This window comes from Exophiala viscosa, assembly GCF_022695815.1.
Source record: "Exophiala viscosa unplaced genomic scaffold EDD37scaffold_3, whole genome shotgun sequence".
Taxonomy (NCBI): domain Eukaryota; kingdom Fungi; phylum Ascomycota; class Eurotiomycetes; order Chaetothyriales; family Herpotrichiellaceae; genus Exophiala; species Exophiala viscosa.
Window position 1 is genome coordinate 1,272,194 of NW_026944355.1, and position 24,932 is coordinate 1,297,125.

General features: G+C 52.1%; 10 protein-coding genes across 10 annotated transcripts; 4 read left to right on the plus strand and 6 right to left on the minus strand.

The window, feature by feature from the left end:
• Nucleotides 1-1,739: 1,739 nt before the first annotated feature.
• On the minus strand, nucleotides 1,740-3,721 carry EDD37DRAFT_328929 (putative monooxygenase). The gene has a single exon (XM_062811534.1). It carries the CDS (start codon nucleotides 3,428-3,430, stop codon nucleotides 2,102-2,104), a length of 1,329 nt encoding a protein of 442 aa, XP_062671927.1. The 5' UTR covers nucleotides 3,431-3,721; the 3' UTR covers nucleotides 1,740-2,101.
• Nucleotides 3,722-4,963, minus strand: EDD37DRAFT_328743 (glutathione S-transferase, variant). The gene has a single exon (XM_062811533.1). The coding sequence runs from the start codon at nucleotides 4,847-4,849 to the stop codon at nucleotides 4,013-4,015; it is 837 nt and encodes a 278-aa protein (XP_062671928.1). The 5' UTR covers nucleotides 4,850-4,963; the 3' UTR covers nucleotides 3,722-4,012.
• Nucleotides 4,964-5,022: 59 nt separating this feature from the next.
• On the plus strand, nucleotides 5,023-7,672 carry EDD37DRAFT_626223 (solute carrier family 4, anion exchanger, member 1). Its single transcript, XM_062816290.1, has 3 exons — nucleotides 5,023-5,707; nucleotides 5,768-6,501; nucleotides 6,554-7,672. Exons 1-3 carry the CDS (start codon nucleotides 5,358-5,360, stop codon nucleotides 7,465-7,467), a joined length of 1,998 nt encoding a protein of 665 aa, XP_062671929.1. The 5' UTR covers nucleotides 5,023-5,357; the 3' UTR covers nucleotides 7,468-7,672.
• Nucleotides 7,646-9,301, minus strand: EDD37DRAFT_626225 (uncharacterized protein). Its single transcript, XM_062816291.1, has one exon. The coding sequence runs from the start codon at nucleotides 8,993-8,995 to the stop codon at nucleotides 7,937-7,939; it is 1,059 nt and encodes a 352-aa protein (XP_062671930.1). The 5' UTR covers nucleotides 8,996-9,301; the 3' UTR covers nucleotides 7,646-7,936.
• A 258-nt stretch (nucleotides 9,302-9,559) lies between these two features.
• Nucleotides 9,560-10,794, plus strand: EDD37DRAFT_329004 (TIM21-domain-containing protein). The gene is made up of 2 exons (XM_062811535.1): nucleotides 9,560-10,079; nucleotides 10,128-10,794. Exons 1-2 carry the CDS (start codon nucleotides 9,765-9,767, stop codon nucleotides 10,554-10,556), a joined length of 744 nt encoding a protein of 247 aa, XP_062671931.1. The 5' UTR covers nucleotides 9,560-9,764; the 3' UTR covers nucleotides 10,557-10,794.
• EDD37DRAFT_648490 (uncharacterized protein) lies at nucleotides 10,735-12,919 on the minus strand (the record flags this gene model as incomplete). Its single annotated transcript, XM_062818015.1, has 2 exons — nucleotides 10,735-11,281; nucleotides 11,331-12,919. 2 exons carry the CDS (start codon nucleotides 12,917-12,919, stop codon nucleotides 10,735-10,737), a joined length of 2,136 nt encoding a protein of 711 aa, XP_062671932.1.
• A 1,254-nt stretch (nucleotides 12,920-14,173) lies between these two features.
• Nucleotides 14,174-15,328, plus strand: EDD37DRAFT_664364 (uncharacterized protein; the record flags this gene model as incomplete). Its single annotated transcript, XM_062819224.1, has 1 exon — nucleotides 14,174-15,328. One exon carries the CDS (start codon nucleotides 14,174-14,176, stop codon nucleotides 15,326-15,328), a length of 1,155 nt encoding a protein of 384 aa, XP_062671933.1.
• Nucleotides 15,329-16,143: 815 nt separating this feature from the next.
• On the plus strand, nucleotides 16,144-18,853 carry EDD37DRAFT_656988 (uncharacterized protein; the record flags this gene model as incomplete). Its single annotated transcript, XM_062818870.1, has 3 exons — nucleotides 16,144-16,269; nucleotides 16,318-17,905; nucleotides 17,979-18,853. The coding sequence occupies 3 exons, from the start codon at nucleotides 16,144-16,146 to the stop codon at nucleotides 18,851-18,853; spliced, it is 2,589 nt and encodes an 862-aa protein (XP_062671934.1).
• A 736-nt stretch (nucleotides 18,854-19,589) lies between these two features.
• On the minus strand, nucleotides 19,590-20,838 carry EDD37DRAFT_329022 (H/ACA ribonucleoprotein complex subunit 2). Its single transcript, XM_062811536.1, has 4 exons — nucleotides 20,789-20,838; nucleotides 20,632-20,727; nucleotides 20,108-20,568; nucleotides 19,590-20,029 (listed from the first exon to the last, which is right to left on the minus strand). The coding sequence occupies exons 3-4, from the start codon at nucleotides 20,544-20,546 to the stop codon at nucleotides 19,659-19,661; spliced, it is 810 nt and encodes a 269-aa protein (XP_062671935.1). The 5' UTR covers nucleotides 20,547-20,568; nucleotides 20,632-20,727; nucleotides 20,789-20,838; the 3' UTR covers nucleotides 19,590-19,658.
• Nucleotides 20,839-21,556: 718 nt separating this feature from the next.
• Nucleotides 21,557-24,240, minus strand: EDD37DRAFT_648494 (RalA-binding protein 1; the record flags this gene model as incomplete). The annotated part of the gene is made up of 3 exons (XM_062818016.1): nucleotides 21,557-23,736; nucleotides 23,790-23,948; nucleotides 24,054-24,240. The coding sequence occupies 3 exons, from the start codon at nucleotides 24,238-24,240 to the stop codon at nucleotides 21,557-21,559; spliced, it is 2,526 nt and encodes an 841-aa protein (XP_062671936.1).
• Between the last annotated feature and the right edge of the window lie 692 nt (nucleotides 24,241-24,932).

The window sequence follows — 24,932 nt, forward strand, 5'->3', positions numbered from 1 at the left end:
ACAACACTCATTTGCGCTTGACGAGCGACACTGGTCAGACCGTGCCACTTTTTCTGGAAACAGGCTCGGAGGCTATGACCTATGATCGACAACCATAACCTAACCTAACTTAATGTGCGCCTACCCATGGAGGTAGGCGATGCGCCTTGCTGACTGATAACTACCTACTTGTACCTCGTACAGAACACTTTCGAAGGATCTTTCTTTTGCACACACGGCTCGTCGTCCCTAACAATCCAAGTGACTGGGTTGCCAAAGTATGCTGCTGCTGTGGTTGCTCCTGCAGTGTGACGATCTGCAACGACCTGGATACGAGTACATTCTCTTTGCTCGTCATGAGTAGGGGATCATGGTCCTGTCGGACACTGACGGATGCATTGATCTCTGAAAGTTGGTCAATGATGGATATGCCAGATTAAGAACTACTTTGATGATCGTCAATTCCACCTGCATGTGACAATGGCCTCCTAAGTCACGTGAAAGTCACGTATGCGCAATGGTTTTATTCGTGTTCCCCTCATTCTCCTTTCCACAGCTTAGCTAACCAGGTTACGACTACGGTGTTGGGCTTACTACTGGTTGACTTGCTTACGAAAGTCATCATGTGCGCGGAGCTATGCCCGAGGACACACACAGCATCCTACTAAACGAGCTTTTCGGAGGGCATGCCCGAAGACCACCTATGTTGCGATGTTTGCAGGATTGTCACTAGCTTACCCTGTCGACTCGACCATCTTGCTTTCGATGTTGTCTTCCTCCGGACTTCCGGACTACTACCGCATACCAACAGTTTGCATACCATCTAACCGACTTCACGACCCATTCCCCAGGAGACCTGATATCCAAGCGCTCCATTCGACACATGTCTGTGTCGTCATTGATGCCATTGTCAATGCACCAGACATAGTAAGGCTTGTGCGTCTTCAGGAACCCATGTGCAGGAGCGTCACCTCGAAAGTATGATTTCCTCCCATGCTGTTTCCCTTTTGGAGGATACTTTTCCAAGGACCTTGCGACGTGTTATTGTGACCGTATATCAAGGGCATCAGGCAGATGCATCCATCCCAAAGCCTTAACAGCCATGGGATTGGCAAGGTATTCTACCCGTCAGTACCAATCATTCTGAGCTTTGGACTTGCATTTCCAACTTGATGGTTGAACTTGCTGAGTGAGCAGATACAGACAGTCATCCTGCAAGTCCGACCACGCCTTTGTCCCAAAGAGACGAATTGGCAATTCGACCGGCTTGTGGCACAAGAAGCTTTTCCTCAAACGGGAAACCTCGTCTATCTTGCTGCATGGTAAGCAAGCATTGAGATCACGGTCAAAATGTCGACGTTGTATGCAAGCCTTTGCATGAAAATAACTTGCAGCCATTGCTCGTCCTCTACTTACCTTGACACCTTGTTGCCGTCATGCCGCTGCAACATCGTGTATGCAGCAGGGTGGCTCCCGACTGCTCGATGCATATCTGGCAATGACCAGGGAAGGACGGCTGCTATATACGGTAGGCGTGCAGTGGATCGGCTAGCACTATTGCGGGTGATTCCAAGGTGTCGCAGGATGCAAGATGCTCTTCTTTTCGTCATGGTGCATACAGGAATAGTTACGCCAACGGAGCCATAGGTCCACCGAAAAGCTTCTGCCGCTTGTTCTGGAAGGTTCATATCTTTGGATATTATCCGCTGCACTGTACAAGGAAGCGAAGCTGCAGCCCTGTCAGCACAACAGGTCCACCGGCTACCTTCGAGCATGATGAAGATGATGTGACATCCTGTGGCAGTCATTATGCGAGACCAATATCTGTCAACCCGGAAGAAAGACAGGCGCACTCAATGTGGATGCGAATCACATTGGGGAGCGCCCTCTCTGCATCGGACCCCACAAACGAAAGAGAGGAAGAATGATCGTTCTTGCATTAGCACATTACACCATGGGGCATGCAATGTGCAAAGTCTGAATTCGCTTCCCACATCACCGGGTCTTCATGCCAATACGAGAACGCTGAACACAAATGCTGCACAGTCACAAGCGCAGTTCCTACCAAGTCCTATCTCCTCTCCCCTAACAAACCTCACTAGTCGACATTGGCCGGACTTGACTAGTCCTTCTTAGCCATGGCTCTCTGGGCGGCCATACCATACTTGTACACCTTCCACGTGAGGCCCGTGCTATGGCCAAACCGAATGCGCTCTTTTGAGAAATGTATGACGTGTTGAGCGCGAGGGACGCTGAGCTTGTCGTAGGCGTCGACCGCAGCCTCGATGGAGTGTGAGTTGCGGCACATCTGCTCAGCGAGGTCCCAGCCATCCTTGAGGGCCAGGTTCGCCCCGTCCAACACGTACGGGTTGAGAGTGTGGTTCGCGTCGCCGATAAAGACGACTGCTCCTGACGTTCCCAACAGAGGTGATGATGCCGTGGCTGTGTCATGCCGAAAAGGGTGTTTCTCCATGGCCAGGCGGACGAAAGCGGTGGCTGGATCCGTGGCTTCGACAACGGTCCTGAAGGGCTCTTGGAACATGGACGCCGTCTTTAAGGCCTCCATCTTCAGCAAATCGAACGCCTTCGGCTCATTTTCGTATCCCACCTTGGCCTCTCGTCTGGGCTCCCCTTTCTTACTCAATGCCCAGCCGACGGTTGTGTCATCAAAGGGAGTGTATATGCAGCAGACGCCTTCTCCCGAGGACATCTGCAGACCATAATCTTCGTGGATGGGACGAGGGAGGCCCGAGGGTAGACGCGAGATGCCGCCGATCTGCGTAACGCCCACGTAATTCGGCTTTGTGTCTTGAGACCGGAAGAAGCTCCCTCGCAGCACGCTGTCGGGTCCGTCGGCCACAATGAGGAGGTCACAGTTCTGGGTCCACGATCTGTCGCTGCCGTCTTGTGCTCTGTCGGCGATGGTAACCCGGAGAGGTCCGCTTGTCGACGATGACAGCCGTTCCGCCCGAGTACAGGTACACCCGTACCGCCAGTCGACGGTGATCTTCTTCGCTGACTCCTTGTCGGTCCGATCCAACAGGATATCTTTCAAGTGCTGGCGCGTGATACGCATTGTCGCCGCCGGTAAGCCTTGATGGGGTTTCGGGTTGATGGAGGCCAGGTATTTCCAGCTGTCGCTCCACACCATGATGACGCCGCTGTTGAGGATTGTCGAGGGCGCTGAGCGAACCTTCTCCAGAAGTCCCAGTTGCTGGAGCGCCACCAGCCCTTCGTCTTGATTGCCGCCGTTAAGGGTGAGCGTGTAAGGATCTTGCTGGACAGAAGCCTCGCGGCTCTTCTCCCTCTCAAACACCGTGACCACGGGCCGTGGCAGAGAAGAGTCCCATAGCTGGTCCAAGGCTGCGACAAAGATCGCCCCCGCGATGCCCCCTCCTGCCACGATAATGCGTTTCCCTTGGAGGAAATGGCCTCCCGGTTTCGACGCCATTTTTCAGCAATCAATAACGGCAAGACGGCTGCAGCCAGGGTACAGGCCAAACTTTGTACGAGTGTTGGTGAAGAAGTGAAATCGACTCATTATCACATCGGCCTGACTTTTCATCCTGTAGACTCTGCACGGATAGATATACCATCCGGATGGACAGACAGATGGGTCCGCAGATGCAATCAAGACAGACCCCCAAGGTTGAAAGCAACAGCCGGGGAGCAAAATAGAGACTATGAATGTCCGGATTGTGGATCCTTTGCCGGCATCTTCAGATATTCCAGATATGGAAATCCCGAACAAATCGGTACTAGCGCCCTTCTGCACTTGCTGGAGATGGCCAAGAGCAGGCGAATGCCCGATTAACGGGCAGGATCTGTTGACCCGGTATTATGCAAGTGAAGAAATCATCGAAGTTGTGGACTTGCATTGAATAGGTGCAGGGAAGCCGCGCGGAATTGTCCATGAAAAGGCATGACTTGAATCCTAGTATGTCCTTGCGGAGAATATGTCAATCCTGGCAAAGACTTATCCTACAGTTGCCACACACCTCCTCTCAAAGGCACAGGCGATGCTTAGCAGGCACTATGATTCATGTTTCTTTTTATCATCGTGCATGCCCTGAACGATCCACGAACTCGACTCCTTGGCATACTTGTCCGCCGCATCCTTGTCCTTGAGCCTCTCCTTGATATTTAGCGGCTTGGGCACATCGGCACCCTTCTTGACGCCCGGCCTTGCCAACATCATTTCCTCCCATTTCTTCAAGGTCGGGAACTCATCGATCTCCACGCCGGCCCAAGCCGCCCACATGACCCAGCCTATGCAGGTGATGTCGGCAATGGAGATGTGGTCGCCGACAATGAAACCCGATTTGGAGGACTGGAGATGCTTGTCCAGCACACCGTACAGACGCCTCGTCTCGTTGACATAACGATTGACGCCATACTCGATCTTCTCGGGTGCGTACCGCACGAAATGGTTGGCCTGGCCCTGCATAGGGCCCAGACCAGCGTTCTGGAAGAACAACCAGTTGTTCACCTCGTAGTACTCGCGGCTGCCCTTGGGGTAGCTGACCTTGTGGTCCTTGTCGTATTCTTCGGCGAGGTATTGCAGGATACTGCCACCCTCGAATATTCGGATCTTCTGCCCCTCGCTGAAGGTGTCGGTTATTGCTGGGATGCGACCATTCGGGTTGATTTCCAGGAACCACGGCTCTTTTTGCTTGTTGGTCGAGATGTTGATGTGCTCAGTTTTATACGGCAGACCGAGCTCCTCGAGGGCGATGGAGATTTTGATTCCATTGGGCGTAGCGTCTGTATATAGGGTGATATCTGGTCGTGAAGACATGGTGGCAAGATGTTGCGCTTGTTGCTGTAAGCGGGGAAGTGTGCTAGACAGGGTACGGGTGAGTTTGTTCATATGTTCAACTATATACTCTGGTTTTGTAGGAAAATCTCAGGGCTGAATAATGCAGATTGACTATGGACCTACATAGAGTCAGTATGGCGTATGAGTATTGGTCATGATCTCAGAATGATGGTGCCCGGTCGTTGATCCTCGGATCATCTTCTTTCCCGCTCCTCCGCCGCCCTCTCCACTCCACTTAGACCTTACCGGCGCTGAGGCTCTTTTCGTTCTTCTCCGCACCTTCAATCCTCAATCTCCAATTGTCTGCACGTCACCGACTGCATCGGTTAATGATAAACTTCAACAGCTTTTGTCGATAACCTTCAATCTGCGCCAAGGTCTCGTCAACGCCCTGTGAGCAGACATCTTTGGGTCTTTGGTCGCCACGCGATATGGCTGTATGACTGTCGCTACATCGGTGATACTCCGCGCACTCTTTTGTCTGTTGCGCAGTCCCGAACATGTTTCGTGATCCCCGAATAACGTCGTTGTTGAATGTATATAATTGACCCCGGACACAATGGCCACTCAGACAGAGACCATTACTCCTTCCTCCTCTAGGCCTGTACCTGGCTTGCGACGGCGATCCTCATCTCACTCGCAAAGGAAACCATGGCAGCACACAGGCCGGCCGTCCTTCCACTCAAGTCACTCTCGACCCGACCCCGAAGAACTTCAACGCCTGTCTGAGAATGTGACACGCCAAACGACAAGATCATCCCACCGCCGCTCGTCCAAGTGGTATAAGATTCGTTGGTTCAGGGGCATGATCGACGACGTGAAGAGACGGGCACCGTTCTATTGGAGTGATTGGAAAGATGCTTGGGATTATAGAGTCGTTCCTGCTACAGTCTACATGTACTTTGCAAAGTATGGCAATTGAACCCGGTATCCTTGGGAAGTTGAATAATGGACTAACAACTCCTCCAGTATTCTGCCGGCTCTTGCCTTCTCCCTCGATATGTTCACCAAAACACACAACTCATACGGTGTTAACGAAGTTCTTCTATCTTCAGTACTGGGCTGTGTGGTCTTCTCACTGTTCGCATGTCAACCACTAGTCATTGTCGGAGTGACGGGTCCAATAACGGTCTTCTCCTACACCGTGTACGACATCGTGGTTCCCAGCGGCACGAACTACTTCGCCTTCATGGCTTGGATCGGCATATGGTCGCTCATCATGCATTGGATCCTCGCAATCACGAACAGCTGTAAAGCCTTGACCTATGTCACGCGATTCAGTTGTGACACCTTCGGATTCTATGTTGCATTCATCTACCTCCAGAAGGGAATCCAGGTCTTGACCAGACAATGGGGGCTTGCTGGCGCGGCAAGTGCATATCTCTCCATCATGGTCAGTCTGTTGGTATTGGCCGTGGCTTACATGTGCGGTTTGCTTGGTAACAGCAAGCTCCTGCACCGCATACCGAGAAAATTCATCGAAGATTATGGCACTCCGCTCACCATCATTTTCTTCACCGGATTTGTCCACATAGGCCACATGCAAAACGTCAGTTTGGAAACACTACCTACGAGTAAATCCTTCTTTCCGACCGCTAATCGTGGCTGGTTCGTACACTTTTGGGATATCAGTGTTGGGGAGGTCTTTCTGGCTATTCCATTTGCGATGTTGCTAACCATCCTATTCTGGTTTGATCATAATGGTAAGCATACTTACTTGTCTTGCACTTCTTGACGGATACTGACCGTCACCAGTCTCATCTCTTATCGCTCAGGGGTCGGAGTTTCCCCTGCGAAAACCACCTGGCTTCCATTGGGATATCTTCCTCCTAGGTCTAACGACCGGGGTCGCTGGCTTATTGGGCATCCCGTTCCCAAACGGCCTAATTCCGCAAGCACCTTTTCACACTGCTGCACTTTGCGCCACGAGGCAAGTGGTAGACGAGAAAGCACAAGGTCACGTCGTTCGAGTAACAGATCATGTCGTCGAGCAGCGGGTCAGCAACCTCGCCCAAGGTCTTTTGTTTCTCTTCACCATGTCTGGACCTTTGCTCATTGTCCTACACCTCATTCCTCAGGGTGTACTTGCAGGATTGTTCTTTGTCATGGGCGTTCAAGCGCTTGAAGGCAACGGAATTACTCAAAAGTTGTTCTTCCTGGCCAGAGACAAGGAATTGACTGATGCGAGCGATCCCCTGGCGCGCATCGAGCGGAGATCAGCCATCTGGGCGTTTGTGGCCATCGCACTTCTTGGCTTTGGTGCGACCTTCGCCATATCCCAGACCATTGCCGCGATCGGATTTCCGATCGTTCTTCTCCTACTCATCATCGTCCGCACATGGCTCATGCCAAAATGGTTTCGAGAAGAAGAACTCCGAGCGCTTGACGCGCCGACAGCGGGACCGTTCGTCATGGAAAGCGTGGGCGGTGCGTATGGTGTGAGCGAGTCCAGCACACCACCGCTGAACGAGAGTGACGAGAATGCCGTGGTGGATGATACTCTGGAGCGGGGCGAGAGTTATGAGTTGGGGACGGCGGTGACCAGCGGAAAGGATGTAGATGATGGTGGAGGTTCGTCAGCACGGCGACCGAGCCACAGCGACTTACAGAGGCCGCAGATCGGGATGAGAAAGAGGAGTCGAAGTTCGTTGAACAGACCGGGTGCCTAGATACAGATGTAGAGCGAGACTGATATGCGGGCCAGATGATACAGAAGACAAAGACAATATGTCATCAGAGGCGAGGTTGTCAGAGAACGACCTAGGAATACAGGATACAGACTCATCAATCCAGATTAAGAGGAATACACAGTCATGTACAGTTCAGGACGCAATATGGAAAAGACTATTCGACGAGAACCGTGCTATAGCAGACCTTGACGAAAGAATCTAAGCCTATACAGCTAGGGACTACGTCCTAGGAAGAGCATACATATTGATCCCCTCGAATTGAGCGGGCCATGAACGAGGCTCCTTCTCATAAGCCGTGACCAGCAGCCCTTCTACGAGCCAATCCTCAATCACCATGATCGGGCGAAGGATTCTCTTGTCATAGAGTCGACACTTTTGGAGAGGAGAGCTTCCACTACTATACACAATTCACACTTCGCTGTCGAGACCTTGCTGGACCAACGTTGGCTCAATAACTTCCCAAAGCCACGCCCCAATCCGCCTTCGAATCCCTGAATCTCCGCTCATCCAACACACGCATCGTCTGCTCAAACACCTTCCGCTGGGCCTTGTTCCCAGTCTCCGTATAAATCCACGGCTCAACATTCTGGTTTTGCCCATCGGACATGAATTCGCCGTGCGACTCTGGTCCGGTACACGCACCGTACACCAGCGTCCGTGACCCGACTTCTGTCGACCGCCCAGCTATCAGCCGAAACCCGTACAGCAGCCATTGAGCCACGACATTCATGCTGCGGTCGAGATTGGATCGACATAATCCCGGGTTGACCAGCGTGATGACCACAGGCGGCTCTGGAGAGGTGGCTTTCATCCGGTCGACGAGTTCGCGAACGAAGAGGACTTCAATGAGCTTGCTCACATTGTATCTATCCATACCATTGAAAGCTGACTTGTCGTTCAATTCCTCATACAAATCCGGGGCGTTCACCTCGGGGAATTTGGTGTAGTGATGCACCTCTGAACTGACAATTTCGAGATGAGGTATCGAGTCGGGATACTTGAATCTCGTCTCGGTCAATTTAGGCAACAGGCACAGAGCGAGAAGGAGAGTGTTGATCACATTGACTTGAATGACCTGCTCAAAGCCTTCGACGACCTGCCATGCCGTGTTGTTGATGCCTGCGTTTTCGACGACAACGTCGACACGAGGGAGCTCGGATTTGACGCGCTCGGCGAAAGAGAGTGTGGATTGAGTGCTGGTGAGGTCGAGGGGCCAGACTTCGATGGCTTCGAAGCCGTCTGTGCGATGCTGGACGCTCCGCACGATGTCCTCTTTCGCGGTCTCGCCTTTGGACACGGTTCGCACGGCCAGGATTAGTTTGGCACAATTGAGTCGGTAAAAATGGCGGGCTGCTTCAAAACCTAGGCCGCCGTTTGAACCGGTCACGATGACGGTTTGATTGGCGAAGGAGTGCGTTGGATATGCTGGTGTGCGAAAGTATTGAGAGCGTAGAAATGTGCCTAGTGCCGTGCCGAAGTGCGGCTGGATGTTGAATTCTTGGGACATAGTTGCTGTTTCTGCTGGCTTCGACAAGACGATGGGATGAGGAAGATTTGATCACAGTATCCAGTCGTTGGGGTCAGAGACTGGAAATGAAAGAAAAGACAGAAGTCAGTGTTTTTTGATAACTTACCTTGCTGTTGGCGGCAACTAGGGGTCTGTGGTACTTTTAGTGTTTGATACAAGTGTCACCAGTTCCCCGCAGAAAGACGAATATGCATCACTTTCAAGTGTTGCTTGTTTCAGACTTGATCAAGACTTCGATGCAGCGTCCGCATGGAAAATGATTTCAGTGTTTCTTCCGAGACAGCAGCAGGCAAACACAGACTGGGCTCTCTAGGATTGACTGGAAATAGCCCAACTTCAACCAGTTAATAACAATGTGCATCGCGAGATGGAATCTACAATCCAAATTGAAGTCAGGGAGAGCCGGTCTCGTGGTCATGTTGATGTGAGCATCTCTAGATCTTGATGCAATGTGACAGTGACATAGAAAGAACGAGTGAGTCTCTTTATAAGACTGTAGTCTTTCCTTCGAGCCTCTTAAGGGCTCCTCAGGTCAAGGCGTCCCAGTCAGACAAGCATCATTTCCCGCTCAATGCGGGGGGTTTTCTTCTCCGGAAAACGTTCTTCCCTGACCTTGAAATCTTCCGCAGCCACGACCTCACCGATACCTCTCGTGACAGCATAAGTGGTAGTCACGCATCGCACCTCCTGCAAGCTCGGTCACCACCCTCGTCACTATAACCAACGCCCACGAAAAGCACAGCACGACATGGCCAGCAAAGCCCGAGCATTCCAGCAAGCTTGCCGCATCCGCAGTGGTCAAGCAAGCACAGTGTCGTGTGCCTCCAGAGACTCTACATCGTTCGGCTCTACCACCTATTCTATTCCCATTCGCATCACCCGCCGCCATGCAAGCACCAACACAAGCTCCAGCTCCAGTCCAACCCCAAGCAGACGAGCAATAACCGTAACAAGCGACGACGGCCGCTACAACTGGTCCGACCTGAGCACCGGCGAGAAAGCGGCGCGCGGCACCCAACAAACATTCAACTTCCTCCTTGTCGCTGCCGGTTTAGTCGGAACTGTACGTAGTCCGGGGTCTCTTATGAGTAGATGGTACTAACAGAACTAGATCACAATATCCTACCTTCTGTACACCGAACTCTTCGCTCCCGAAAGTTCGACGATCCAGTTCAACGCGGCGGTCAACCGCATCAAAGCCAGCCCCGAGTGTCGCGCGCTGTTGGGTCCATCATCACAGATCAAAGCGTACGGCGAACCGACGTCGAATAAGTGGGCGCGAGCCAGACCTCTCGCGCACAGCACAGAGACGGACAGATTCGGCACGACGCATCTTCGTATGCACTTCAACGTCGAGGGTCCCGAGGGAATGGGCATCGTATCCGTACATATGACCAAGCCCAGGGAAGGAGACAGATTGGATTACCAACTTCTGAGTCTGACGGTCAAGGGCCATGAGACGGTATACCTGGAGAACAAAGACGCTGAAAGAGGTGTCAAGGGGAAAGTGGGCAAAATGTTTGGCGTACAGTGGCGGTGAACAGTCAAGGTGCCTTGCTATATATCCTATTCAAGCATATATTGCTGCAAGCCAGCATCCTATCGCGGCTAGCCAGTATTTCTCGTCGTCTGGCTGAACCAGCAGACGACCCTTCCAGCCGTCGTATCGATTCCTTCCGCCTGTGTTTGTTGTGGCTGAATGCGGCATTCGCACACGCTCATGCTGGCACTTCCTCACGTTTGAGAACCTGTATCTTGCCGCCGAGTGTCGCCATAACTGGTGTTGGGGAGGTCTCCTCTTCTTCTTTTGAGCTCTCCGTAGAGACAGGTTGCCGTCTATGACTGGTGATATCTATTCCCAACACTCCCCCAATGTATCCACCTCGCTCACCTGGCACGCTAAACTCACGAAAGGTATAGCCCCATTCATTGAGCCAGTTGCGTACGCCCTTGCCGACCTTGTCCTTGCCATTCTTGCTATGATGACCAGTGCCTGTGATCGCGTAAACAATGCGCCGACCTCGTTGAAATTGGGCGAGAAGGATGTTCTCGAGATACTCGATGGCTTCCTCGGGATGAAGTCCATGCAGGTCGATGTACAACTCTTCGTCTTCATCTAGCGACACGAGATGTGAATTTCGTTCATCGTACAATGCCTTGGCCGCTTCTCGGTGGGCCTTTCTCATGGCATCGTTTTCAGCCTGTCCTCGAAGTGACAATGCTTTTGCTGCCCGTGCATCGTTTCGATTCCATGCTTGTGCAGCACTCACCGACTGTCAGAAAAAGCCTTGATGTGCTTGGGATTTCCACTTACCTCTGCAAAAACTTGTTGCGGACACTACCATGCTTAATGGCTTCTTGTCTGTATTTTAAGTACTGCTGATTAGCACGTGAACCTGTCTCCAACCACGGAATGTGTTGAGGCTCAGGTATTCTTTTGGCGGCTGTACTCTCGGACCCCCCATAAGTTCGAATCTTGCGCGGCGTTTCATTCTTGCGTTGCTGACCAGGTGCTGGAGATGGTGACATGCGGACGACATCAGCCAGCGAGGATGATGTCTCTCTCTCCAAACTATGTCCATGTCTAGATCGTTGTCCGTGGTGCTTTGACACTCTTCTTGCGCTCAATGATCCGAGAGTCGGAAAAGCATCCGGATCATCCGTTGCCAGAGAAGATGGAGTCTCGGAACGATTCTGGTGGCGAGAACTAGGCCTTGACTGTGGTCGTGAGCTTGGGGCGACATTTGCTAACCCACCACGATTTCTTTGGCTGCTGGGCACGAATGTGTTACCTGCGAGAAGACCCGCTTGAAGTGTGCTTCGCGCGTTCTGACCTGACAGGCTGGGAAACTGATCGTACTGGTCTTGAAGCTGGAAGGATTGTGAGGAGGTGGTGTCGCCCACGCTCAGCTGACCGATAAGAAGCGAGGGGTCATGGGAAAACTGGCAAGCGTCACCTGCTAGACAATTTCCGTTCATCCAGTACTTGCACAAGTAACCACTAGTGTCGTGGGCAAAACGACAATCCGCACGGAGACATGAGCCAGACGCCAACCAGTATTTGCAGACGATCGGACTTTTGGCTGCTCCAGGTGTGGATGGGCGGGCCGAGTTCACCGCCATCGACTTTCCCACCAGGACATTGGCCTCGCTATTCGGAATAGCAGTGTATTGGGCGTCAGCAGTATCTGTACCGAGCAGGGTAGCTATGGTAGTGCCCAGGTCATAAGAGTTCTTGTTGAGTGCTTCTTCGATCTCTTCGTCCGTCTTTCGATCCCCGAGCACAGATCGTAGAATGTCATACGGACTCATATCAGGCTGAGGTGCCCATTCAGGCGCGGCACCACTCAAGTTGCCGGTAGAGGAGGCATTGCTAGCTGTCTCGTCACCCAGGAGCCAGTCCACGTTCTCGTGACCATAGTCACCGTAGATATCCGGAGCAGGACTGGCATCCGAGAACTCATATGCATTCAGGCTAGGGCTATGAGGTATCGGTTGGGCGAGAGCAAGCCTGGGAGATGGTCTTGGAGAGACAAATGGAGAGTGCGCACTCGACCGTTGTCGAGAAAAGCTCGGTCGTGCAGCTGGGAACCCCGCTGAAAGAGCCGGGCTGGAAGAGAGAGGCGGTGGTGACCCTAGCGGGGTGGGAGCCCGGTTGGCTTGCCAGGGCGCTGGAGACGACTTTCGAATGACTTGATGCCGTAAGGGAGTGTCTGATGTCTCTCCACGCTGTGTATTGCGGTGTTTCCATAGGGCATTCATTACCGCATTCTCCAGGGCGCTCCCTCTCAGTCCTGCCTGCTTGCTGAGCAAGTCTTCCAGCAGGTCGGTCTTATCTTCATCTTCTATGGTGTTGTCGTCCAGTATTGGACGACACAGTTCGTAATGGTCGTCAGAAATCATGTCGGTCGTTAGGGGTGTCTAAGCGAGTAAGACTTGAGGAAATCGTGCGGGAAAAAGGTGTCGGGCATGAACAGCTGTGATATGTACGCGCGGCGGGTTATGGTCGCATTGTATAAATCATGCTTTTCCTCGAAGCTCAGCGCCTGTGAGCAGGGCTGAAGTGCTTCCAGTCACTGGTGCCGACAGCTGAGTCCGCATGCGCCAACACTGTCCTCAAGCTCGTGTGGAGGTACCGTAGCCGTTGTAGAGACAGGCAAGCGAACGACCTGTGGGCGGAGGGGTAGGCGGTAAATGAACGATCGCCAGAAGTGAAGGGAGTCTGATAGACACCTGATCGGACTACCTGAGTAGATAGACAGGATATATCGAGTACTCGAGGAAGTTCGACGGCAATCATACGGCACGAGGGCCGACTGGGATACCTTACGTAGATGCGCACCCAAAGGGAGGAGTGATGGACAGAAGCGACAACGAAGTCTGGGGTGGGTTGGTAGCGTGTAAGTAAGTTCCCGTGGATCAAGTTTCGCTAGCGGACGCCCAAAATGAAGGACGAAATTGACGCCTACAGGCTTAAGGTACAGCAGCCACAGTGCTCTTCCTGGGGTGCCGAAGCAGTCCACTCCACCTGCTTAATCCTAACTTCTTAACCAAGAAAGGTCACCACGACACACACGTGCATTCCATTCTTCAAGCTGTAAGTTATGAGTCAACCCGAAGTAGCGTCTACAGAAGCAGAAACCAAGCATAAGGCAAGGACACACGAACACCTGTTCTTACTGTTGCTTCCATCAGTCTCCGGCCATACCCCCGTGGCTCTATCGTACCCGGGCCTTTGCCAACACCAACGGGACTGCTTTAGGCCCCAATATATTGATCGATAGGGGCGGAATTTCAATGACGTATCAGAAGTCTCGGTGACGGCACAAGCACTGACCAATTTGCCCTTGTACGATTTCACTGACCTCAAGTTGCATTCGGAACAACAAGCTGACAACTTGCCGAGTCGCAGCCAGTACAATTGTGTTTCATTCCTTTGCATTATCGTTCATGTCTGCCTGCCTTTCGTCGCTAAGCTCTTGTACATTACAATCATTGCCTTCCGATTGTCTGGGTTCAACACCACCGGCAACCCCTTCCTGACAATGTGCAACTCCTTGTTGACCTAGTACATCTCTCCCGCCTCGTCCACCCGGCCGCGACCGACGCTGTCCACAACTGCCAGTTTCTAGACCTTACTGAGCAGCAACCGGAAAGATGACTTCAAAGCATATCACACTCCCTGACGCAGATGCAGGATCGCCGCGCGCTGCCCTCCTCAGTCCCTGGCAACCGCCTCGAAGATCTGCGTCCACCGGCCGGACTTCACCATTTGTACAAAATCGCGGAACTGCCTGGCGGGACAACCTCATTAACAATGCGGAAAAGCTCAAGAGACGCATCGTTACGGTATGGGGAAACATGACCCTCCTCCAACGGGTCCTGACAGTCATCGGAATCGTCGTCCTTGATGCATTGGTGATATTGTTTCTGATCTTCAACGAACGCATCTTCGGCTTGCTCGAGCCCCTTGCTGAACGCTGGAAAAATACCACAGGAGGCTGGACCATCTTGTGGACTATCATATTCTTCACCGCGTTTCCACCTGTCATTGGGTACTCGACTTGTGGTACTACTGCCGGCTTCGTCTACGGAGTGTGGGAAGGGTGGTTGATTCTAGCGACTGCCACCGTCGCAGGCTCCTTCTGCTCCTTCATCGTTTCGAGAACCATTCTTCGAAAATGGGTCGATCGTTGGGTTGCCAACGACAAAAGATTTGCGGCTTTCAGCTTGATCCTTAAACACGACGGGTTAAAACTATTATGCATGATTCGATTCTGCCCACTACCATACTCCTTGTCAAATGGAGCAATGTCAACATTTCCGACCATACATCCTGCCATGTACGCATTAGCTACGGCAATTGTCACCCCGAAACTGTTCGTCCACGTCTTCATTGGAAGCAGACTGGCCATCATTGCAAGGACAAGAGAGAAGATGACCTTCGGAGATCGAATGGTCAACTACTCCAGTATTGTAATAGGAGGCACTGTTGGTGTTCTGACAGGCTACTACATCTACCGACAGACTATGGCTCGAGCCAAAGAATTGGAGGCCGAGGAAGCGAGTAACGTAAGGAATTCTGTCCGAAGAACAGGCCACGTTCCGGATCAGTACAACGACGACCCAGAAGCACAAGTTGCCGCCAACACCTTGGGGGCCGACGACGATGCAGTAGACTACTTTGATGATGCTCCAAATGAACGAGCAGAATACCGCGACGAAGCCACCGACGACGAGGACGTCTTTGGACAAGGTGACGGTGATGATGAGGGAGTTTTAGACACTATCGGTCTTCAACCGAAGAAATAAAAGCAGGTGCTTCAGATACGAACTATAGAGACAGTACCGCCCTGCATGGCGCGGGCCAAAGAAAAATGTATAGAAGATCAACTGAGTCGGGTATACGGCCATTTCATCGTACAACCTTCAAGCGGTGCCTCGATCCTTCTCTTCACCACAAAAAGCCCCCTTCTCCAACTACAAAAGTCGCCACATGATTACCTATAAGACTTATGCAACATGCTAAGGTTTTGCTAATGCACGGCGTCCTGCATCGCAAATGGCGGGCATTTGAGGTGCCCAATTATGATGCTAATAGGTGCTTGGTAAGTCCCTATTGTACTGTATCAGTGACTGAGCCTCACGAGCGGCTCTTTCAGCTGACCAGGTCTTTTCGTGTAAACTCGTCACGGACAGGCCGCTCTTGCCTCGCTGCCCTTGCTATCCCCTGCTATCTCGGGTTGTCACTCGAGGAATCTGCTGGTTGCTTGCCCCTCGGTGTTCTGCCGAAGATTGGTACTGATGGAACCTCTCCACTAACCTACATACTTAGCCACGCTTTCTACCGCGGGAATCGCCCTGAGGACGGTTCAGCCAAGACCGCGCCCCGTCAGTATGTGCTTGCTTGCATCAAGCCAGCACTGATGTCGAAGGTTGATCTCTCGTCGCCCGTCCACTACCAAGTGGGGGTTTGAGTGCAATGTCTCTCGGCGGCGAGATCGTCACTCATTACCAAGCTAGCCTCGTGAGCCTTCATATATGGAGCCTGAGGAATCTCCAGACCTTTCTCAGCCTCCTTTGCCAGTCTGCTTGATGGCTACCTTTCTCAGCAATCTGTACCACCAATGACGCTAGATAGTAATGATGTCTCCAGGTTGATTCGACAACTAGAGGCTGATCGGAAAGCATATCTTTCAATCTTTGAAAAAGTCCATGAGACTTTGAATCAGGCTCTCAACGGCCAGTCTTCAGTGCTAGACTTGACTTCGGACGCATTCTCTGGACGCGAAATCTCACAGTCACTGGCAGCGTCGCCGACCACATCTCCACTGCCAATATCCGAACGTGGGCCTGGTGACAGGCCTTCATCTTCTTCCAAAGGCAGTCACCCGACCAGACAGGGTACTTTCAGTCTAGAACGCCATCAGACAAATGTTCCAAAGGGATCAATATTTACGGGAGACGGAAGTTCTGACAGTGAGGATGATGAATCATTCTTTGCACAGGACATCTTGTCGGCGAGGGACTTCTCGGAGACCGATCTGATCGAACACCTAAAGACGCATCCTTGGGACGTTTATAGCAAGTACATCCTCCAAGATTTGCTCCGTAATATCCCTCTACTGGAGAATGGAATATTTCTCAAGGACAGGCACCACCAATCAGACGCAAATCACCATCACGCAGATATCTATCATGTCTCGACAGACGGAGCCCCTCTACGCCTCAGCCGGGGTGATTCGGATGATGGTCCACTTGCGGTATGGGAGGCGTTGAAGAGTATCAATAGTGATAGTACAAGGGATCGTCAGGCTGTCGGACGGATTATTGTCGTTAGAGAGCCACCTTCAAGCCTCTTCGCAGCCCTTCATCTGACGATGAAAGATCACTTCGACATGGACAGCATCTACCGGTTACTGATTGACGACCACACGCCTACTAAAGCTATCACCAAAGGCTATCTACAACAGGACCATCGCCGACAGAGGTCAATCGTTTTTGTCTTCAAGTATCATACAATCATTGGAGATGGCCGAGCGCCGCTGCCCTGGCAAAATCACGATGATTATGAAGAACCTCAAGAAGACAACGTTCCTCTCTCAACTTGTTCATCGGTGGTGGCACTTTCACTAGCTGGCAGGCCGAGTCACAGCCTACGGCGAAATTCTAGAAAGAGGAAGTCCATTGTTGGGCATATCTACGACCCTTTCGCTCCATGGCATGTTCTCTCGATACAATGTTTCCCGGATTGGAAATCCAGCGTCGACGTCCACGAGACCAACCACCATTACGTGAATGGCCCTGATGCCTTCCTCGCCACCCTCCTTGGAGAGTACAGAGACGCTGTCAAAAGATTAAAGGAGGTGCTTTCCAGTATACAGCTGCTGGCAACACCACCAAACAAGTCAATTTTTGACAGCGCACTACGGGACGAGCTCTTGTTCGAGAACGATAAGTATACCTATTCGCGGCGATACTTCTGGGCATCGCAGACATTGGGCCTGCTAAGCAATGAAATAAAGGCCATGATCGCCGCATATAAGGAGACTTTTACCGATGAAGTCTGGTCTGGAGAGCATAAGACGTTGTTTCCTGGAACGAAAGAACAGTCTTCTCGCTACAACAATTGGAGGAAGAAGTTGGTCCATACTCGACGACAATTCGAAAAGGAGATAATCCGGCTGGAGGAGGTCTTGATCATGTTTCAGCAGCAACAGAAAGATATTCGCGGACTCCGTGAGTGGCTGTTTAGCGGTACATCGGTCCTCGAAAGCAGGGAAGCCGTCAATATGGCCAAAATCACAGTCGAACAAGGCTACAACATCCGCTTACTGACGTTGGTCACACTCTTTTACCTGCCGTTGACCTTTGTCACTTCCATCTATGGTCAGTGTACCCAATAGCCAGCTCCTTCCCGTTTCCTATGGTTGCAAGTACTGACGGGAGCTACAAATCACAGGTATGACGAACATGCCTACTGACGACTCTTATTTCCCATTTGCACTCACTTGCGTGGGCATTTGCATCCCGACATATCTCCTGATCCTGATTGTTAATAACCCAGACAATGTCAGAGCCATACTAGGAAACGCTGGACTTCTTTTTATCCGCGTTAGCTCTTGTGCCGCACCGAAAAGGTCTGCACGGCTAAAGAAGAAGATCCTAGAGCGTAAGCTCCAGCAATCGGAAGAGAAAAGGCCAACTGTGCACGAGACGCCCACCCACGCCAGTCTCGAAGCCAGACTGTCCCACGACTTGACTCCGGACATGTCAATTCGCGGCACTCAGGGGTTCTTGCAAACAACGACACGACGCATGTCCCAGAGTATTCACAGTCATATCCCTGGAGTCGGAAGGCGTGCAACACAGAAACCTACAAGCGAGGTCAATAACGGACTACCGACGTGGCAGGAGGAGACTGGCGAACAACCATCCAGATTTCGCAAACGCTCCAGTACGATCAAGTTCGAAGAGCCACACTACGCACCGACAAGAAGACGAGCCAGCGACCTGGATGCAGAGTCGCATTATGGTCCGAGGAGGACGGAAACAGCACTGTCAGAGGGCACAACGCTGCAGGAAACGGACAGGTCTAACACAGACCTTTCTCCGGTTTCGCGCAGTGTGAGTCCCTCCAGACAAGAACTGAACGGCAAGCCCATGCTACCACCAACGGCTGCGGTCTCGTTAAGGCCGTTGCGGAAACGTAGTACCAGTCCACGAAATCCCCGTCCAAAGTCCTTGCTTAGAAAACTGAGCGACCGATTTTCAACCCTGCAAGACTCCCCAAAAGCATCAGAGTCTGGAAGTCTAGGTCCTGAAGAATCTGTCTAGCTCACGAGTCATCTACGATTGACGCACTGAACGACATAATGAACTAAAGAGTTGCCCATGCGACCAAGCTACGGCCAAAAAAAAACGAACTAATGACTAAACGACGCATGTTCACGATTCAACCTTGAGCACGAAGCATTTGGAGACAGCGGCAGTATTACTTCAAGCATAGCATGTACGGCGGCATCTCTCTTCGATCAAGAAGTACCCAAAAGTCGAGTCCCGACAGACAGCCTCACGGCTCAAATGGCGAGGTAGTGGTGAATGCAATCGTGTAACACAAGTTTTGTACAAGAGTACTTGATGGCATATTCTGAACATGTTCGGAACGAAGTATCCTCGTAAAACACCTAGCCTCAAGTACCCAAGCAAGATACTGCATCGCGCACAAGATATCTCAAGACTTTGGGACCATGCAATGTCCGTAGACGCCAGCTAACGCCCATGTACCGATCACACAGACGATGTCGCAAATCGCGAGAGGCCCGACTTCAGAACAAACACTTTTCAAGTCCTCTTCTTCGGCGATCATTTGGTCCCTGCCCGAAAAGACAATTCTGCTTGCCTTAACATCGACTCGCTTAGAGGCTACCCTTTTTTTTCAACAGGTGCCGTGCGTAGGAGGAAGCGGTTGTCTGACGATCTCATCCATCGCCCCAACATCGTAGACCAGGAGGACATCCTCAACTTCTGCGCTCTTCCCTCATCTTACCAGCTCATGCACAGTGTCGCCGATACAGAGCGCCTCGCACTCTCCTATCCCGACAAAAGCAAGCAACAGTATCCCAACCACAGTCTGAGTGATCTAGATCTTGACATGTCGTCCCTCCCGCTCCACAACCTTAACCAACCCCTTATACGTCTCTTCCCAACTCTCCTCGCTACTATCCTCTTTCTTATCGCCCTTTTTCGCAGGATCTCGACTCACCATAACAACACTCGTTGGCCGTTTCGTCTGACCGGCAGTCCCCAACTCAGCACGGCTAGTCACGTAGATATACGGAATGCTGTGATCCTCGGCAAGGACAGGGATATGCGAAATCACATCCATAGGCGAGATGTCCGCCGCGAGAACGACGACACCGATAGGGGTGGCCTCGCCCGAAGATCCAGCGGATTTGCGTAGGGCTTTGACGACTTCTTTGACGCCGCGTTTCAGGGTGCGGTGGGCGGCAGCTGCGATGGCGGATGCATTAGCATCCTGGCAGACCACTGGAAAAAGCGAATGCTACTTTCTGAGGGTAGGGGACATACCTTTCTTAACACACTTGAACACCTTCTTCGCGACCTTGTCGTCGGCGAGGGGGTTGGCAAACGGCACGAGCGGACCAGCAGGTTTAGTCGCTAGACTTGCCTCGTTCTTCTTGACAACTTCGTTCTCGTCGTCCTCGTCTTCGTCGTCGCCATTGATCTCGTTCGCCGTATCACCCTCCATATCCTCGTCCTCCTCATCTTCATCATCGTCTTCAGACTTGGTTTTCTTGCTCTTCTTGCCGCCGTCGATCTCATTCAGGGCTTTCTCGGCGAGAACCTTACGTTTCTCCTTCTTGTCTTTCTTGTCGGACTTGCTCTTCGTCACGCCCGTGGGCTCCGCGCCATTCTTCGCGGCCTTTTTCTCTGCCTTGCGCGCCGCCTTGCGCTCCTCTTTGGACAATTTGGCGTCCACCGCAGGAGTAGATTTGTCTTTGGCCATTGTGAGATTTGGATTGTGCGTCCTGCAGCGCTACTGTGAGGGTTTGTATGGCGTCTCAAAGATGCGTTCGATCAGTTCGTGCTACCTCTTTTTATCCTCGATCGTAACTGGTTGGACCTAGAGGGCGTGAAGTGGACTTCGTAGACCAAAACCCGTCCTGAGAGGTCGATAAGTATGTTCACTAAGGATAGACGGGGCAAATAAGAAAGGCTTTGTGAGATATGAGGGCTATCGTAAAATACCAGGTATGGTTCACCTATTTCGCAGGCCAAAAATTCTGGCTGCTCTCCGCATCTGGGCTGGAAAAGTAAATGTGCAAGTGCAACCATGCAAAATTTAAGTGGAGCTTGTCCAAAGATGCCGCTAGCCGCATTAAGCTGCATCACATCCTCCTCACTACTGATACAGCTCGCACTCACTACCTGGCGAGCCTGTTTCCAGAAAAAGTGGCACCGTCTGACAGGGAGTACATCGACGATATAAGTTGAAGTTCTACGCGTTCGCGACAACGGGTGCCTTGACGGCAAGCCAGTAGCAATGCACGATAGAGCTGATGACCTCCTTTTTGACAATGCACAAAGCTCTATCGTTGTGTGCGAAGGACTTCGAGACGACAACAAGAAACAGTACCAATTTGCATCTGACGGGCGACACTGGTAAGACCATGCCACTTTTTCTGGAAACAGGCTTGCTAGGTATCATCATGATTACAGTAACAGCACTGCAAGACGGACATCATGCATTCTTTCAAGGTCATTGCTGTCATGATGATCCAATAGGCCAACAGATGACCACTGTAGCCTCGTTGAACGACTTTCCATCCACACCATTTTTTTGTTTCTCGTGGATGCTGTGCTTCATCCGAGTCCTCGATATCGGCACTCTTCATCCCATTTTCTCCCAGTACTTCTTCTTCCTCGTACCCTGTCCAACATGCTCCGACGCCCTGCTGACATTCACAAAACGTATTACGCCAAGATGTCTCATGTGTCATGATTTTTTAATCTCATTCAGGCGGTTCCTGCGCCTGTACCTATTCCTGCTCCTAGCTTGTCTGCTTGGCCTGAATCCGCCGCTGGGTTCCCTTCAGTAACAGGCTTTTCCGCAACACTCGACAACGCCGCCTCATCTCTAGGCTTGTCAAAGGACCTCCCCCGAGCTGCAAAGTGTTCCTGAGTGAAGGCATTCAGACTGCTTCGAGATGCCGCATTCTCATTCCTTGGCGGACTTTTCGCCCTCTCCTTTTCTGCTTGCCTCTCTTCCCTGGTCTGTGACATTTTGGCCTTCCATTTGCCAAAAAGACCTTTCTTTTCCGTCTCCATTGGAGCTTCATTCGATTCCTGGCTGGATTGCCCAACCAATGACTGCTGTCCGCTTCCATAGGGCTGGTAATCATGCGCCGACTGCGGTTGCTGAGAGTCGCCCGTGAAGCTCTTCCTCGGCTGCCTGGAGCTACCTAAAGAACTATTACTTCCTCGTGCTCCTGCATTCTGTCCAATAGGTGGCGGCAGCGCCAGAGGTGAGTTTTCTCCTTTCCTCGCAGAAGATGAAAATCTCCAGCGGCTACGACGCTTCTCCTTTCCTGGCCGTGGCACTCCGTCGTCATTGTTCTCCAGCTCAGACTGATCCGTGAAGGATGAGCGAGAATGTGTTGATGCAGCCGGAGATTTGGGCGGCCTCAGTCCTGCTGCCTGGACTGGCTCGTCGTGATTACTAGTAGCATTAGTAGATTGTTTGGGGTTTGGCGTCTCATTGACCGGCGTGGCAGCTGTGTTCGTCACAGGTGGTCCCTGAAACGCATCCAAAGGGTCAATCTTACCAACGCTAGTGGCGTCTGGTGAGACAAGCGGCGTATGAAAAGCGCTCTGCTCTTCGCCATGAAGATCATTCAACGAGCTTTGTGCACTGTCATTGACGCTTCCTGGGATTCGCTGCCTCTTTTGCAATTTCTTCGGCTGTCTGCCCTGAGGATCTGAAGGACCAAAAATGGGTGATCTTGGAAACAAGTTGGTCACCTTGCGCTCACGGGGAGGAACGGGGCCTGCTGGCGCAACTGATGCTTGGTTTGAAGCTTGCTGCGGGACGGGGGCGGCCTGATCAGGTAACGTTGCAGACTCATATGCGGACTGACTCTGCTGCTTTTTGGGTCGACTCGAAGACCGTGGCCCTGGAATAGGTGGTGAAGTTATAGTCGCCTTACTGGGGCCTTCTTCTGCCACAGCGGAAGCAGGCTGAGAAGCGTTCGCTTCCTGTTCCTCCGCGTCAGCCGCTGGTGGTGTTTCCGAGCCTGCGATTGGAGAGCTGATCGTTGGTGAGGAATCTGAAGCATTGTTGATCTGTTGAAACCGACCCGAAGCAATGGCGGGAGATCGCTTCGACGGAACAGTGTTGCTCCGAGATATGCCTCCACCTCCAGTGAATGAGGCCACACCTGGCGGAGTGCCCGGGCTCGAAACTCCAGGACTGCCCCTTTCTCTCGACCCGCGCGAAGAGACCGACACATTCCGACGTACACCGTACTTCCGTAGACTGTCCGCACCTGCACTGGCATTTGAGGCCGAGCGGCCCACAGCCTTCGGAGAACGTACAGAGGGTGCTCCGCTCTCGACATCTTTTTGTGTCTTTTCATCAACTGCAGTGCCTGACATTCCGATCAGAAAGTTGTCCTGGTTCTCGATCAAGAATATCAAGACATCTTGACTGAAGCTGTATTCCCGCGGAGACATGTCGTGCGATGGGTGCGAGATGATGCCTGGCTGGAAGATGGCAGCCAAATTTGCAGCGTTCATACGATTGAGGTCTGACTTGGACGCAAAGACTGCCAGCAGGTCGAGGATGTAAAGAAGAAGTTGACGATTCAGAGGTGGAAGTTCCGTGATGAGTTTCTGGTATGCGGACACCGCCGCACTGTGCTCGCTGACGCTAAGGTCCCTGGGGTGCATTTCGCCGTCAGGTCCCAGAACTCGGGTTGCTCGAAGGGGCTCACGGAATCGTTCGTAGAAGTCGAGAGGGACGATGGGTTCGGGAAGCTGGTTGAGATAGCGACGGAGGATGTTGGCTGCATCGTGGACTGTGTAGCCGGTCCAATCCAATCCTTTGCCATATCTGTCAGGAGAGTTGAAAACTGTTTGCAAATCCTTGATTCTCTTTGCAGATCCGCTAAGTCTGAAGATGCCTTCCACATCGGTAGCTGCAACCCCGTTAGCCTCAGATTCGTCTGCCAGTGCAAGGTCGTGTCTGTACCTTTCTCTTTCAAGAAAACGCCGCATTTCGCAACGACGATTGGGACATAGCCGTAGATGAAACTTTCGCCATGCTCGTTCTGTAATGAAATCGCAACGTTCGCGTATCTGATGCTTTCCGCCAAAGGAACTCCGAAGATACCTTGTGGGCCGTGTTCAACTGGTCAAACAATTAGCCAACGCTGACTGGAGTGAGGAGGCCTCTATGTTTTCAAATTGGTCGCTGCTTTGTTTGCTAACGACAGACCTCTTGATGATGTCTCACCTTGCTCATCCGTCTTTTCAGTCGTCTTCCGAAACTTTTTCCACCAGGACGTCAACTCGCGCTTGGAAGGAGGGGACGCCGCAGTCGCAGCCGACGGAGAAGGAGCAGGTGCACCACCGCGCTGTCCAGAATGATTGATGTTTTGAGGAGGAGAATTTGGTGGCTGCCCTGCGCCTCCCGTGGCCATGCCGGCTACAGGCGCAGTGCGCTCTTTGCCGAGTTGTCAGTGAAGTCAAGTCCGTTCTTCGCGCAGTCGATGTCGCCTAGTTGCGTATGGTGCCTTTCGGGGATAGTGAACTCGTTCGTAGATGCAGGCGCAGACGCGGGCGAATGAGTCGGAGAGTGAGACCAAGCCTTGTCGTGGTTGTCGCGCACGGCGAAGGAACCAAGGATCGTCAGGAACGAAAAGCGACAAAGGCGGAACGCTCGAACGCACAAGAATCCTCAATCAAACACAAAGTTGGATGATTCTCAGGAATTAGAGGCGCTTTGAATTAGTGACGATGCAAGGAGGATCTGATCAGCTGAAGCCTGAGAGAAAGAGGCTGGCCAAGCGCGCAATAGGGCGTCCGGTGCCGATCAGTCGAAACCAAATGAACAGGCGGGCGGCCACAGGTGCTGCTACAGTACTAGGTCCGTCTGACTACCCCAAAACCGTTTTATCAAGGAACAGGGTCAGAAGGGTTCAAGGCAGACAACCTGGGATTCGACAGAGGTGTATGTGCGACCTGGCGCATGTCAGGGATTGTTCTGCAGAGAAATAGAATGTTTGAACAGGTCTGCATAATAAGCCCATGCAGCCACCAGCAATTCATTCAGAGACGGCCGAGGGAGGTCAGCGTGGGCTTCTCAGGCTACAAAGGCATGGGTAACTTTGTC

What these genes read in the sequence shown, in the direction of transcription:
- EDD37DRAFT_328929 (XM_062811534.1), bottom strand. Translation starts at nt 3,430, where the DNA reads ATGGCGTCGAAACCGGGAGGCCATTTCCTCCAAGGGAAACGCATTATC.
- EDD37DRAFT_328743 (XM_062811533.1), bottom strand. Translation starts at nt 4,849, where the DNA reads ATGAACAAACTCACCCGTACCCTGTCTAGCACACTTCCCCGCTTACAG.
- EDD37DRAFT_626223 (XM_062816290.1), top strand. Translation starts at nt 5,358, where the DNA reads ATGGCCACTCAGACAGAGACCATTACTCCTTCCTCCTCTAGGCCTGTA. An exon ending in GTCTACATGTACTTTGCAAA is followed by an intron (nt 5,708 to 5,767) that starts GTATGGCAATTG and finishes CAACTCCTCCAG; the next exon opens with TATTCTGCCGGCTCTTGCCT. An exon ending in ATTCTGGTTTGATCATAATG is followed by an intron (nt 6,502 to 6,553) that starts GTAAGCATACTT and finishes GACCGTCACCAG; the next exon opens with TCTCATCTCTTATCGCTCAG.
- EDD37DRAFT_626225 (XM_062816291.1), bottom strand. Translation starts at nt 8,995, where the DNA reads ATGTCCCAAGAATTCAACATCCAGCCGCACTTCGGCACGGCACTAGGC.
- EDD37DRAFT_329004 (XM_062811535.1), top strand. Translation starts at nt 9,765, where the DNA reads ATGGCCAGCAAAGCCCGAGCATTCCAGCAAGCTTGCCGCATCCGCAGT. An exon ending in CTGCCGGTTTAGTCGGAACT is followed by an intron (nt 10,080 to 10,127) that starts GTACGTAGTCCG and finishes TAACAGAACTAG; the next exon opens with ATCACAATATCCTACCTTCT.
- EDD37DRAFT_329022 (XM_062811536.1), bottom strand. Translation starts at nt 20,546, where the DNA reads ATGGCCAAAGACAAATCTACTCCTGCGGTGGACGCCAAATTGTCCAAA. An exon ending in GTTCAAGTGTGTTAAGAAAG is followed by an intron (nt 20,030 to 20,107) that starts GTATGTCCCCTA and finishes CCGCCATCGCAG; the next exon opens with CTGCCGCCCACCGCACCCTG.